The 12,695-nt window shown below is 45.2% G+C and overlaps 1 protein-coding gene across 3 annotated transcripts in view; it reads left to right on the top strand.

Moving 5' to 3' along the window:
• Window positions 1–11,577, top strand: part of AIFM1 (apoptosis inducing factor mitochondria associated 1) — a 33,265-nt gene extending 21,688 nt beyond the window's left edge. For 2 of the 3 annotated variants that reach the window (XM_080794944.1, XM_080794943.1), the window contains 10 exons: window positions 380–464; window positions 1,311–1,387; window positions 2,293–2,401; window positions 3,899–4,006; window positions 4,352–4,440; window positions 4,884–5,024; window positions 7,321–7,463; window positions 9,159–9,283; window positions 10,781–10,977; window positions 11,310–11,573. In XM_080794944.1, the coding sequence (XP_080651070.1) occupies window positions 380–464; window positions 1,311–1,387; window positions 2,293–2,401; window positions 3,899–4,006; window positions 4,352–4,440; window positions 4,884–5,024; window positions 7,321–7,463; window positions 9,159–9,283; window positions 10,781–10,977; window positions 11,310–11,381 (1,146 nt within the window). In that variant the 3' untranslated portion in view covers window positions 11,382–11,573. Of the gene's footprint in view, window positions 1–379; window positions 465–1,310; window positions 1,388–2,292; window positions 2,402–3,898; window positions 4,007–4,351; window positions 4,441–4,883; window positions 5,025–7,320; window positions 7,464–9,158; window positions 9,284–10,780; window positions 10,978–11,309 lie in introns of all 3 variants that reach the window. The other variant, XM_080794942.1, reaches the window with a different exon arrangement.
• Window positions 11,578–12,695: the final 1,118 nt, after the last annotated feature.

Genomic DNA, 12,695 nt, shown 5'->3' with positions numbered 1-12,695 from the left:
TTCTCCATTTCTACAAATTGGACAGGGACTTTGGGGACTGCAGGGATTTGTTTTAACGTTGGCTGCCTAAGAAACGATGACCCCTTGGAGAGGCTGGGTACCAGAGACTGTGGTGCCAGTGGTTACTTAGAAATGGTTTCTTAAGAATTGCCCTAGGTCAAGAACGAATTCTTCTCACTGGGCTGATGGCTGAAGGTACAGGGTTCCGTTGTGGGATAATGGAAATTATCTGTAATTATAGTGGTGATGGTTGCACAACCTTGCGAATATACTAAAAACCGCTGATTCGTACACTTTAACGTGGTAAGTGTCTTGTGAATTATGTCTCGATAAAAAGATGTTTAAAGCTAACTCATCTGTCTTTCTGTGTGTGTCCCAGGTAGTACAGCTTGACGTGAGAGGCAACATGGTGAAACTTAACGATGGCTCTCAGATAACCTATGAAAAGTGCCTGATTGCAACAGGTGAATATTTCTCGAGGTGGATTTCTTCCCTGGTATAGTTCATTTGAGTTTTAGTACAGAAGGCATTACTTAACCTTAAGAAAAATAAAACCCAGTCTCTCTGAAGTGGGTGTCTTCTCTTGGTGCAAAGCCTAGCTAATGACAGGCCTCTGATCAGCAACCCTTCTGGAGTATCCTTGCTGCCCCTTTGGGTAAGGGCACGGATGGGTATTGAAAAAGATGGCCTTTTTCAGGGCACCTGGGTGGCTCAGTGGGTTAAAGCCTCTGCCTTTGGCTCAGGTCATGATCCCCAGGGCCTGGGATTGAGCCCCGTATCAGGCTCTCTGCTCAGCAGGGAGACTGCTTCCTCCTCTCTCTCTGCCTGCCTCTCTGCCTACTTGTGATCTCTGTCTGTCAAATAAATAAATAAATAATCTTAAAAAAAAAAAAAGATGGCCTTTTTCTCTCCCCACTTAGCCCTTGCCCTCTGCTCTCCGCCCTGCACCCTGGAAGGAATACAGCCTCATGGCTTCTTTGCCAGTTCCAATCAGAAATCAAGAGAGGAAACTGAAGCAGTCGCTTAAAGGAACGTAGCGCGCTTTCTGGTGATGACCCTAGAAGGATTTAGGGAAGCAAAAAACAGAGCCTTGTAGCCATCTCTGGGGAGGGCGGGCCCTTTGTAGAGAGACTCACAATTGGCTTCTCCAGGGAAATTGACAGAAGCCTGCTGAGAAGCCAGGTGAAGGGACACAAAGCCTCTGGGCCCTGTGGGTGCTGAGGGGGCCACAGTGCCACCTTCGTGGGGGGGTTGTTTGGACTAGCTTCCCACTTGTTGGGCTAAAAGGGTTTTCCTCCTCCTATTTCCAGGAGGCACTCCAAGAAGTTTGTCTGCCATTGACAGGGCTGGAGCAGAGGTGAAGAGTAGAACCACGCTTTTCAGAAAGGTAATTGTCTGTTTAGTGCTTTCATTGTTTTGGTTTTTGAAGAGGTAGCATAATCATGTGGTCCCCAAGTAAGCACCCAGGAACTGGGAGATGGGAGTGCCATTTATGGGAGACTTGGTCTCTGCCCTTGAGCAAGTCACTTCCTCCCTCTGCACCTTAAATACCTCACTGGAGGGTTTTCAGCTCCTAGGCAAAAAATACATCTAGTGTTTTTGATTGCTTGCTGTAGTTCCTTCCAATTGCCCTTCTGTATTTTTTTTTTCCTGATGCTTTTGAGTCACTGGAATTCCTTATAGCCTCTTGGCATTTTGCAGTGCATTGCAAATGCTACTGCGGAGCCTTTGAGGAGAAAACTCTTGAGTACCTAAGTGAAAAAGGAAGGGAGAGCTTTGTTTCTTAAGGCTGTGCTTTACTCTTGACCCCTGCGGAAGTTTTCCAGGCACTCTTACGAGTATTTGAGAATACTGGTATCATCCTTTCAATTCTTGATCGCGTAAAGTTTATCAGCCTTTGGCGCCATTGACACTTTGGGCTGGATGATTGTTCCTTGTGAGGGGCTGTCCTGTGCAAATAGGGCATTTAGCAGCATCCCTGCCTCTGCCCGTTACCTGCAAGGAGCACTTCCTTGCCCCCAGCTGTGGCAACCCGAAATGTCTCCAGAAATTGCCAGATGTCCCCTGAGGGAGAGGGGGCAAAATTGCCCCCGATCGAGAACCACTGATGCTAGAAGGAATGTTCCAGCAGAGAGAGAAATTTACATCAGTAACAGAGGCTGTAATTGAACCACTTCTTACAAGGAGATTTTATATGCAAATTATGTGTCAAAGATCTAGCAGAAAATATTTCTTGTTATTATCCTATGTTCCTTTGGGAAATCAGTGGACTAAACTGGTGTGATCCTGCAGATTGGAGACTTTAGAACCTTAGAGAAGATTTCCCGGGAAGTCAAGTCAATTACGATAATTGGTGGGGGCTTCCTTGGGAGTGAACTGGCCTGCGCTCTTGGCAGAAAGGGTGAGTACTGGGCTGTGACCTCGATTTTTCTTTCTCTGGTTTTATATCTCGTGTTTTCTGGGGCTCTCACAAATTCCAGGGATGCATTTGCCAGGATCAGTAGAAAGAGTTTGATTAAGATTTATGTGGTAAGGGGTACCTGGCTGCCTTAGTCGGTAGAGCATGCAACTCTTGATCTCGGGGATGTGAGTTCAGGCCCTACGATGGGGGTAGAGTTTGCTTTAAAAAAAAGAAAAGATGTATGTGGGGAAAAGCTAAGCACTGAGCTTAGTTCTCGTGAGGAATCCCTTAGTGACCAAAAAGCTATCATCTGAGCAACTGAACAGAAATGGTTTCTTTCCCTTCCTCTAGCCTCTAAGCCCGGACCCCTCAGAAATAAAGTATTAAGGGGATGACTGGCTGGCTCAGTTGGTAGAGTGTGTGACTCTTGCTCTGGGGATTGTGAGTTCGAGGCCCACATTGGGTATAGAGATTACTTAAAAATAAAATTTTTATTTTTAATAAAATTTTTATCTTTAGGGGCGCCTGGGTGGCTCAGTCAGTTAAGCATCTGATAAATCTTTTTTTATTTTTACTTTTTAAAGATTTCATTTATTTGAGAGAGAGTTCAGGCACACACAGAGGGAGAGGGAGAAGCAGACTCTCTGCTGAGCAGGGAGCCTGATGTGGGGCTCGATCCCAGGACCCCGGGATCATGACCCGAGCCAAAGGCAGACACCTAACCGACTGAGCCACCCAGGTGCCCTCTGATGAATCTTTTTTAAAAATCTTTTTTTAGGGGCACCTGGGTGGCTCAGTGGGTTAAGCCTCTGCCTTCAGCTCGGGTCATGATCTCAGGGTCCTGGGATCGAGCCCCGCATCGAGCCCCACATTGAGCCCCGCATTGGGCTCTCTGATCAGCAGGGAGCCTGCTTCCCCCCTTTCTCTATGCCTGCCTCTCTGCCTACTTGTGATCTCTCTCTCTGTGTCAAATAAATAAAATCTTTTTTAAAAAAAATCTTTTTTTAAAAAAAGAAAATATTAAGGAAAGTAAGTTATTGGGATGATAAGGGCAATGTAGACTACAGAGTTGTATGTATGTTTGAATTTTTATTCCTTGTAAAAGTCACACTTTCTTCAGACATATGATGGTTCCCAGTTCGACCGATCTATATATTCTGGTTTGAATGTTGCATGGCAGCCGTTTTCCTCAATGTCGGTTTTTGGCTGTGTGAAATCAGGCCATCTTCTCAGGAGGGTGCTTCCTGTTCACAGGCCAGAGGCGCAGGCGTGAGCCTGAGCTGTTGCCTGGGTGTAATGAACTTAGTTCTGGTGCCTGTTGTATTTGCCTTGTCAGTGCCCTCGTGCCCCAGTGCCCCACAAATAGGAGCTTTGGCCTAGATCACAGTGTTGCCCTGTGTGTCACGAATGGCTACCTGCTGCTCCGTCACTTCTCTTCCTGTCCTCGCAGGATTGGCTTCTGCTTCCTGCTCTACCTACTCTGTTTTTTCTTCCCAGCTCGAGCTTTGGGTACAGAAGTGATTCAACTCTTCCCTGAGAAAGGAAATATGGGAAAGATCCTCCCTGAATACCTCAGCAACTGGACCATGGAAAAAGTCAGACGAGGTAGAGAGACTTCCCATATGCTATCGCTCTTTCCTTTGAATGAGCCCTAATCCAAAGTTGGCTTCTTTGGGAACTCCCTTGACATACGCCATATCACCTGGCAGGTGAACTATTTCCACCATTCTCCACTCAGCCAAGTTCCTGTAGGTGTTCTGAATTTGATGCACAAAATTCCCGGAAGTACTGAAAATGAGCTGTGGGTGTGCGTTCTTGTGGTTCCCCAAGGCTGCCTACGTACTGATGATTACTGGTTTTACGATGAGGGGTGCCTTTAGTCATCTCCCCTTCTTGTCATGAAGGTGGGACACTCTCAGGCTCAGCCTCAGGTCTTGTTTGCCTTCACAGAGGGGGTTAAGGTGCTTCCCAATGCTATTGTGCAATCAGTTGGAGTCAGCGGTGGCAAGTTACTCATCAAGTTGAAAGACGGCCGGAAGGTAAGGAGGGGAAGGCTGCCAGACCATCCAGCTCTCCCCTCCCCTTTCCTCGTTATTACTCCTTCCTTCAATAACAGTAGTTTTTGTGGCAGCCACCATTAACACTCTCATAATTTTCTGAATGAACTGTTCCTCCATTAAAATAAGAACGATGAGAGCCAGAGTAGACATCTGTGAACCACTTTCCCCTCCCGTTTGTATCACAGATTTTTTGAGACCTTTCAAGGGTGGCAGATTTCTGTTCTAAGGGTGTGGGGTATATTTGTGTTTGGAGGAATTTTACAAAGTAGACCTTTAAATCTGTTTACCAGAGTTATATAAGTTAATCGGTGATTTTTTTTGTAAAGCTCCAATTCCTAGTAAAATAATGTGCAGTTGCTATGTCTATAGACATAGATGGAAACTGTGGTAATTGGCTGAATTATTTCTTTTTCCCCCCTCAGGTAGAAACTGACCACATAGTGGCAGCTGTGGGCCTGGAACCCAACGTTGAGTTGGCCAAGACAGGTGGACTAGAGATAGACTCAGATTTTGGTGGCTTCCGGGTAAATGCAGAGCTCCAAGCACGCTCCAACATCTGGGTGGTAAGTGTGCTACAGCACGAGCAGCAGGAATGGTTCCTTGTCCACAGCCCATGCGAGTCTGCCCGGCAGTGTGCAAAAGCTCAGCAGCACCTTGCCCAGATAGCGGCAGAATGTTTGGAGGCTGAGGGTGAAGAACAAAAACTTCACTACTTGATTTATAAGATCAGGTATGGCTTCATGCCACAAGCTAGTGGAAAAGGAAATGAACAGTGTGTGCGCCTACAGAAATAGAGTTCTTCCCGCTCTATGGTTGGCAGCCGCCATCGGCATTGCCCTGATGGGCATGTGCCCAGCTTTCAGATGGATCTGCTGTTCCCTTTGCCCGAAAGTGAGCCCAGGGAGTGGAGGATGAGGCAGTTTTATAAAATTCTCTAAGGGGGAAAATAACTCTGTTTTCGTTATCCTTGAGCACTATTTTTAGCTGTTTTAAAAAATCTGTTATGACACAAACAAGACTATAGTATGTAGGAACCATGAGGTAATTTCCCCATTGTTAGATCATTACAAATGTATTGTGTTTGATTAGGTACTCTGCAACTAAGGACATAGGAACTTTGAAGGGTTTTTTTTTTCCCTTAAAGCTTTTTTTTTTTTTTAAAGATGAAGTGTACTGTTTTGTTTTTTTTTTTAAGATTTATTTTATTTTAGAGCATGAGCAGGGGAAGGGGCAGAGGGGGAGAGAAAGAGAGTCCTAAGCAGAGTCCCTGCTGCTGAGTGCAGAGCCCGACTTGGGGCTCAATCTTAGGACCCTGAGATCATGAGCTGAAATCATGCATCAGATGCTTAACAGACTGAGCCACCCATGTGTGCCTAGAGTATACTGAATTTCTAAAAATGTGTTATAAAAGCAATATGTAGGGGCGCCTGGGTTGCTCAGTCATTGTCTGTCTTCGGCTCAGGTCATGATCCCAGGGTCCTAGGATCAAGGCCCACATCGGGCTCCCTGCTCAGCGGGAAGTCTGCTTCTCCCTCTCCCACTCCCCCTGCTTATGTTCCCTCTTGCTGTATCGCTCTCTGTCAAATAAATAGACAAAATCTTAAAAAAAAAAAAAGGCACTATGTAGGTGCACCTGGGTGGCTCAGTCAGTTGGGCATCTGACTCTTGATTTTGGCTCAGGTCATGATCTCAGGGTTGTGAGATTGATTCCCGCATGGGGCTCCCTGCTCAGTGGGGAGTTTGCTTGAGGTTCTCTCTCCCTCTCTGCCCCCTCCCCACCTCTCTAAAATAAATAAATTTTTAAAAAAGCAATGTGTACTCAATATGGAAGACACAGACAAGAATGAGAAAGGGAGAAGAAAAAAAAAAAGAAAGGGGGGAATCACCTATAGCAGCCACCAATATTTCGGTGTATTTTCCTCCCTTCATTTTCTTCTGAATAGGTTTTTTTTTCCCTTTGTTATAGATGGTCATGGTGAGTGTACTACAATAAACATTTGTATTCTTCTCTTTCTTACTTACCATTCTTTTTTTTTTTAACTTACCATTCTAAGGTATTTTCCATGTTGCTTCAGATCCTAAAGACTGTATAATAGACCACCAAGTGGATTTCATAGTTTATTTCAGCATTGTTCCCATGCTGCTGGATTTTTGAGGTTGCCTTGGGGGAGTCTGAATAGCCACAAAGGGTTAGAGCACTCACGTGCCACATCCTTAGTGAAGTTGGCCTTGTTCACCTCCAGCCAGAGGCTCTCTCTGCTTGATCTGTACCTGTCAAGTGCGCTCTGCATTGCACTCTAGTGAGGAACGATGCTGCATCTTCCTCAACTAGGTTATATGCTCTTTGTGGGGGTCAGGTTTGTCTCAGCCACCCAGACAGTACAATGCTTTGTACAGAAATAAGTTTTCCATAATATTTGTTGAATGAAGGAATAGATATTGAATGACCAAAAGAAAATCTTATCTTGGAAAAGATTTCTAGGTGAGAGGCAGTCTCACACCTACAAACTGGTTTCTGTGCATAGGAAAGAATGTTTTTCAAGTCATGGTTATTAAATATTGGTCTCTGCTAAGGGCAGAATGAGAGAAGAAATAGGTGTGTGCTGCAGCATAGAAGATTTAGGTGCACTTTGTGGAAGCATAGAATAGTTTTTTGTTTTGGGGGGTTAGCATAGAATAGTTTTTTAAAAATGGAATCTCAACTTTTTTTAGTAAGTGTAGGTGCGATTCTGGCCTGTAAATAGAAAACACTAATTAGTTAACAGCACAAAGGCTCTTTTTGAGTCCTCGAAATGTATGTTCTGTCTTTGTTTTTGTTTTTGTTTATCATGTGCTCATGTAATGTGTTTGTTTTCAAAGGCAGGAGATGCTGCATGCTTCTACGATATAAAGTTGGGTAGGAGGCGGGTAGAGCACCATGATCACGCTGTTGTGAGTGGAAGATTGGCCGGAGAAAATATGACTGGAGCTGCTAAGCCATACTGGCATCAGTCGATGTTCTGGTAATAGTTCTGTGCTTTATGGACTGAACTGGTTAGAACACAGAAGTAATGGAACCCAGAGTTACAGTTTGGTTTCCATGTGGGCCAGTTAGCTTCATACAGAGGGGAGAAGACTTCCATCATGTTCTCATGCATTCTACACCCAAGCAGCTTTCTGGTAAAAGGCCCCACCTGTAAGTTAAGCTCGGTGAATGAATGGAGGCATCATCAGCACTTCTGGTAAAATTAGCTTGGGGTTTTGAGCTATGGTAGGCGGTACAAATGTGTACTCTTAGCTAGAGCTGGCGCTGTATTTTCATTTGTTCCTTGGTGCTAATGAGCCCAACATACTGTCAGAAAAGACAGCCCATGGGCAACCAGCTGGCTCAGTCAGTGGAACATGCAACTCTTGATCTCGGGGTCATGAGTTTGAGCCCCATGTTGGGTGTAGAGATTACTTTAGACAGCCCACTCAAGACCAGCAGTTAAAAGTCAGGCATCTATAGGCAGTTCTCTGGATAGCGAAAAGTTAGCAAGGGACATTCCTGAGTGCTGGCATTGACCTTACTTGGCACACTCTTCTCTTGTTGCTTTGAAAGATGGGATACATAAAAAACTTCGGGTTTCAGAAGCCTCTAAGGAGTTTCTGTTGGGGAAAATTCTCAGCTGGTGAGAATACATTTTAGGAAAATCACACACAGTTTTGTGAGCAGGCAGCAGAATCATAACAGCTGGGTTTCAGGGTCAACACCTGTAAGATAGTGCGGTTAGGAACAAAAGAGTCCATAGCTAGATAATTTATCAGTTAGGTCTCCAGACCAGCATCCAAGAAGTCATTGTAGACCGTTCCTTGAAGATACCAGTCTAGTTAGCTTCTGTGGTCAAGAAAGCGCAACACGGGAATAAAAAGCAGAGCATAAGGAATTTAGTCCACGATATTCAAGTAGCATCATAAGGGGACAGAAGGTAGCTTATGCCTGTGGTGAGCACTGCACAGTGTGTAAACCATCAAATCACTAAGTTACACACCTGAAATGAGTGTAACACGGTATGTCCACTATCTTTAAATTTTACTTACTTACTTAGTTAATGATGCCAAAAGGTAGAGCGCCAGAAACAAAACCATGAGTAGTAGCCTCACGTGATTACAAAACCATCGTGTGTCTGTGTCACAAATACTCTTTGAAGTTCCTGGCATAGTAAAAACTGTGTGATGATGATAGGAAAAGTTTCCAAGATTAAAATAAAACCTTGAAAATGAAGGCTCCGAGGAAATACTGTCCATTGATGAAACTGTAAAAGATCTCAGATTCTGAATTCTGTAAATACGGAGTACCCTTTAAAGCGTCAGAAAGGCAGTTTTAGGTTGAGTTGAAAGAAGGTGGTGAACAGTAAATTTGAAGAACCCATCACCCCCCAAGGGGTAAAGGCATGGATAAATTTCAGAAAGTGTAGATCATTGTATGGGTATGTGATAAGTATAATGGCTTCTTAAGGAAAATTAAAGCTGCTTTGGGATAGGTATGCTTTCTCACCATTGTCCCCAGATGCCCTGGCAAGCAGACCGATCAGTTTGGCATTTCCCTTGCTGCACATACCAAGTTCTTTGGTTGGCATGAACCAAAGTGTGGTGTCTTAGAAAAAATTAAAAAATGTACCACTGTGTCATTCTTTGCAGCCTCTTGACAGAACACCCTCTTCTCTCTCCTTCCTTAGGAGTGATTTGGGTCCCGACGTTGGCTACGAAGCTATCGGTCTTGTGGACAGTAGTTTGCCCACAGTCGGTGTGTTTGCAAAAGCAACTGCACAAGACAACCCAAAATCTGCCACAGAGCAGTCAGGTAAGGAAGCCCAACTACTTCTCTGGGAAGAGTGTTGAGAAGCGCTGGTCCAAATTCTCCTGAACAAGGGGTTTCTGTATTGACCAGAGGGAACTGTCAGTGAAAGCCTTTCTTCATGTTGTGCTTTGAAATAAACCCAACCCGAAGTCCTCACTCTTTGGTGGTCTGAGAGCTGGCAAAATCAGGTATCCTGGTCCGAGCGTAGACTCAGATGTGGTGGGTGTTCGTCCTAGCCCCTGGGCAGTGGCTCGCTCAGCGACACTGGTTTAATTTGCCTCGAGGGGTTGGGAAGCCCTGTGCACTGAAGAAAACCGGAACTTTGACGATTTTTATTTTTTTATTTTTTATTAGCCTCCTACTAATCCCAAGAACTTTAGTGTAGGACCTATTATTCTCCACAGACCCTGGGCAGGGAAAAACTGGGCTGAGCAATTTTTGAGTTGCCTGTAATTCCATTTGTCATGTCTTACTGCCAGGTTTTCTTCAGACGGGAGGCATCTCTCCAGGAATGAATTTGTCTCCCACACATGACTCTTTCATTAACTCTTAGACCTGTTCTCCCTCCCTTCCATGACCCCAGCTGAAGTTACTTAGCCTCCATGTCCTCTTATCAGAGGCGTCTCAAGAACAGGTTGCTCTTGAAGAAGGACAGAACAAGACGTTATATGGACATGTAGGTCCTTTTCCCGTGTAATCCAGGTGGATGACATACACCCGCTCCTTCATCTGGCCTTCTCCGGAGAAGCGGATCCAGGAGAGGGACCCGAGGACTTAGAAACTCTGGGGCACTACTCTGTATCCTGGGCAGTATTGTTCAGAGCCAGCCTGACAGTTCTCAGAGGACAGCATGCCCCCTCCCCAGGAGGAAACCCCTCCGCTGTTGTTTTTCCATATGGAAGTGTGCTGTCCTGCTTTGGCCAGAGGGCCTCTCTAGCAGCACTGTCCAGTGGACCTTTCTGCTCTGTCCACTACCTTAGCCCCTAGCTGCATGTGGCTTTTTAGCACTTGAAATGTGGCTCGTGCAAATGAGTACTGAATTTTACATTTGATTTAATTTTGGTTAAAATTGATTAAATTTTCATTAACTTTTAACGAATTTTAATTGAAATTGCTGTTTGTGGCTAGTGGCTGCTGTACTGAATTGTGCAGCTCTCAAATGTTCCTCAGAGGATAAGAGCAAGTCTTCTGCAGTTTGAAGAAATCCAGATACCAGGAAATAATCCACAGCATACATTTAAAATGAAATGGTAAGGGAGGCAAGTTTTGGGTCAGACTGACGCCATGCCCTGGAGCCGGCAAGGAAGAGCTTTTGTCGGCTTTGCCAATGGAGAGGAGCTGGAGAAGGCTTTACTTTCTAAGTGCTTACTACGGGGGCATAAAAACAAATCCTCTAGGAGCAGCTTGAAGCAGGTGTCGAAAGATACTTGCCTTCTAGAATTTCCTAAGTTCATAACTGACTCTCATTTTGATTTTGTTTGTTCTGGGGATTGGCCACAGGGACTGGTATCCGCTCTGAGAGTGAGACAGAGTCTGAGGCCTCAGAAATCGCCGTTCCTCCCAGCAGTCCTGCAGTCCCCCAGGCCCCTGCCCAAGGGGAGGACTACGGCAAAGGTGTCATCTTCTACCTCAGGGACAAAGTGGTGGTAGGAATCGTGCTGTGGAACATCTTCAACCGAATGCCAATAGCAAGGAAGGTGGGTGCCCATCAGAGCTCCTTGAGGAAGATGGGATCTGTGGGCCAGAAAACGCGCCCGGGACTTCATCGGGTGCCCTGCTGTGCATTGTCCACCTGGGTCAGACTGTGCCTCAGCAGAACAAAGGTGTAGCCTTGGGTCGGGAGCATTTGGTTTTCAGTTAGGACTTGGCTGGGTGGCCAGGGAGTTGGCATACGCTCATTTGGGGTTGACAGAGGGCTATTCCCGCAGCTCCCAGGGCGATGTGGGGGCTGGTCCAGGCCTCCCCATTGTGCAGGCTGGCCTGGCGCACACAAAGCAAGTCAGTGACCCACTGTTCCTCTCTCCCTCAGATCATTAAGGACGGTGAGCAACATGAAGATCTCAATGAAGTAGCCAAACTCTTCAATATTCACGAAGACTGAAGCCCCCCAGTGCAACAAGCAAGCACTTTGCTGTCCCTGACAGCAGCTCGGATGAGTAAAGGAGCATTTTTTATTCAGCACACTTCCTCTGTATGTATGAGTTTGAATGATAAAGTCCTTTGTGAATATTTCAACCATGTAGGCAGATTCTTAATGTTCACATCACTAAATAAAACCTGATTCTTCTAAATTAAATTCTGTTCTCTTTGAAAGGGAACGGGTGGGCGAGGGGAGGAAAGTTGTGCATCTCAGTGAGCAAGCACACTGGAGCTCTTACCAAGTGCATGATTTTTTTCAGCCTCGTATTCCCTGCTCCACACTCAGCTGCTTTCAGTTCCCTGAACGTGTCTCGGGCCCCATCCCCTGTTAAATGAGTGAACACAGAAACACATGGAGCAGACTCTGCTTTACCTGGAACAGTTCCTGTTGTCCTGCTCAGAACTGGCTTGGACCCGCGACGGGCCAGAAAGGTCACTTACTGCCGAAGAAACAAAGGTTCAGAGACCTGGTGCTTCATGGCTAAACCTGGAGACTGAATCCTTGAGGGATTGTCATCTCTCAACTCCCATCTCTCAGTCCTTCATGCACTGTCCCTCAAACTGGAAATCCGCTCTTCCCTCACCCTTTTCACCTAAAATAGGCTTATAGACACACCTCATTTTACAGATGATTTCCTGAGAACAGAAGTGAGAGTTTTATAAATCAACTCATTTTTTTATATTTCAAATGAACTTTTAAAAATCAAATCTTGGGGCACCCAGCAGGCCCAGTCCGAAGAGCATGTAACTCTTGATCTCAGGGTCATGAGTTTGAGCCCCACAAAGGGTGTAGAGATTACTTAAAATCTTTTTTAAAAAAAGAATTAGCTGCTCTAGGACAGGTTCTCACTATATGTATGCAGGTTCAGTGAAATATGATCTGATCCGTGGCACATCCACATCCATATTTAGAAAACTCACTGAGCAGCCTATGAAATAGGACTGATTCTGCGGTGCTCATTGCTACTTACAAAGACGGCTGTGGTTCTAAGATCCTGAAGCAGTTCACAAATCATCTTTTAAAAGATCAAATTGCGATTTGTCTTTCTTTGTGGTATGTGCAATTTAGTCTAATTTTTTGACAGTTGTCATCCTTGCATAGCGTGTCACTGTACTTCAGTTAAGTAAAATGAAATGATTTATTCATCTAGTCAGTGTTCGTTGACTGCCTGCTGTGAGTCAGGTAGATGTCAGAATAGGAAGATGAAGGAAACATGGCCACTTCAGGAACTCCTGGCTTCAGTGAGGAAGGCAGACACGTGAACACAGGAGTATC

This window comes from Martes martes, assembly GCF_963455335.1.
Source record: "Martes martes genome assembly, chromosome: X".
Taxonomy (NCBI): domain Eukaryota; kingdom Metazoa; phylum Chordata; class Mammalia; order Carnivora; family Mustelidae; genus Martes; species Martes martes.
Note: the sequence above shows the minus strand (reverse complement) of the source record. Positions and strands in the feature narration are given on the sequence as shown.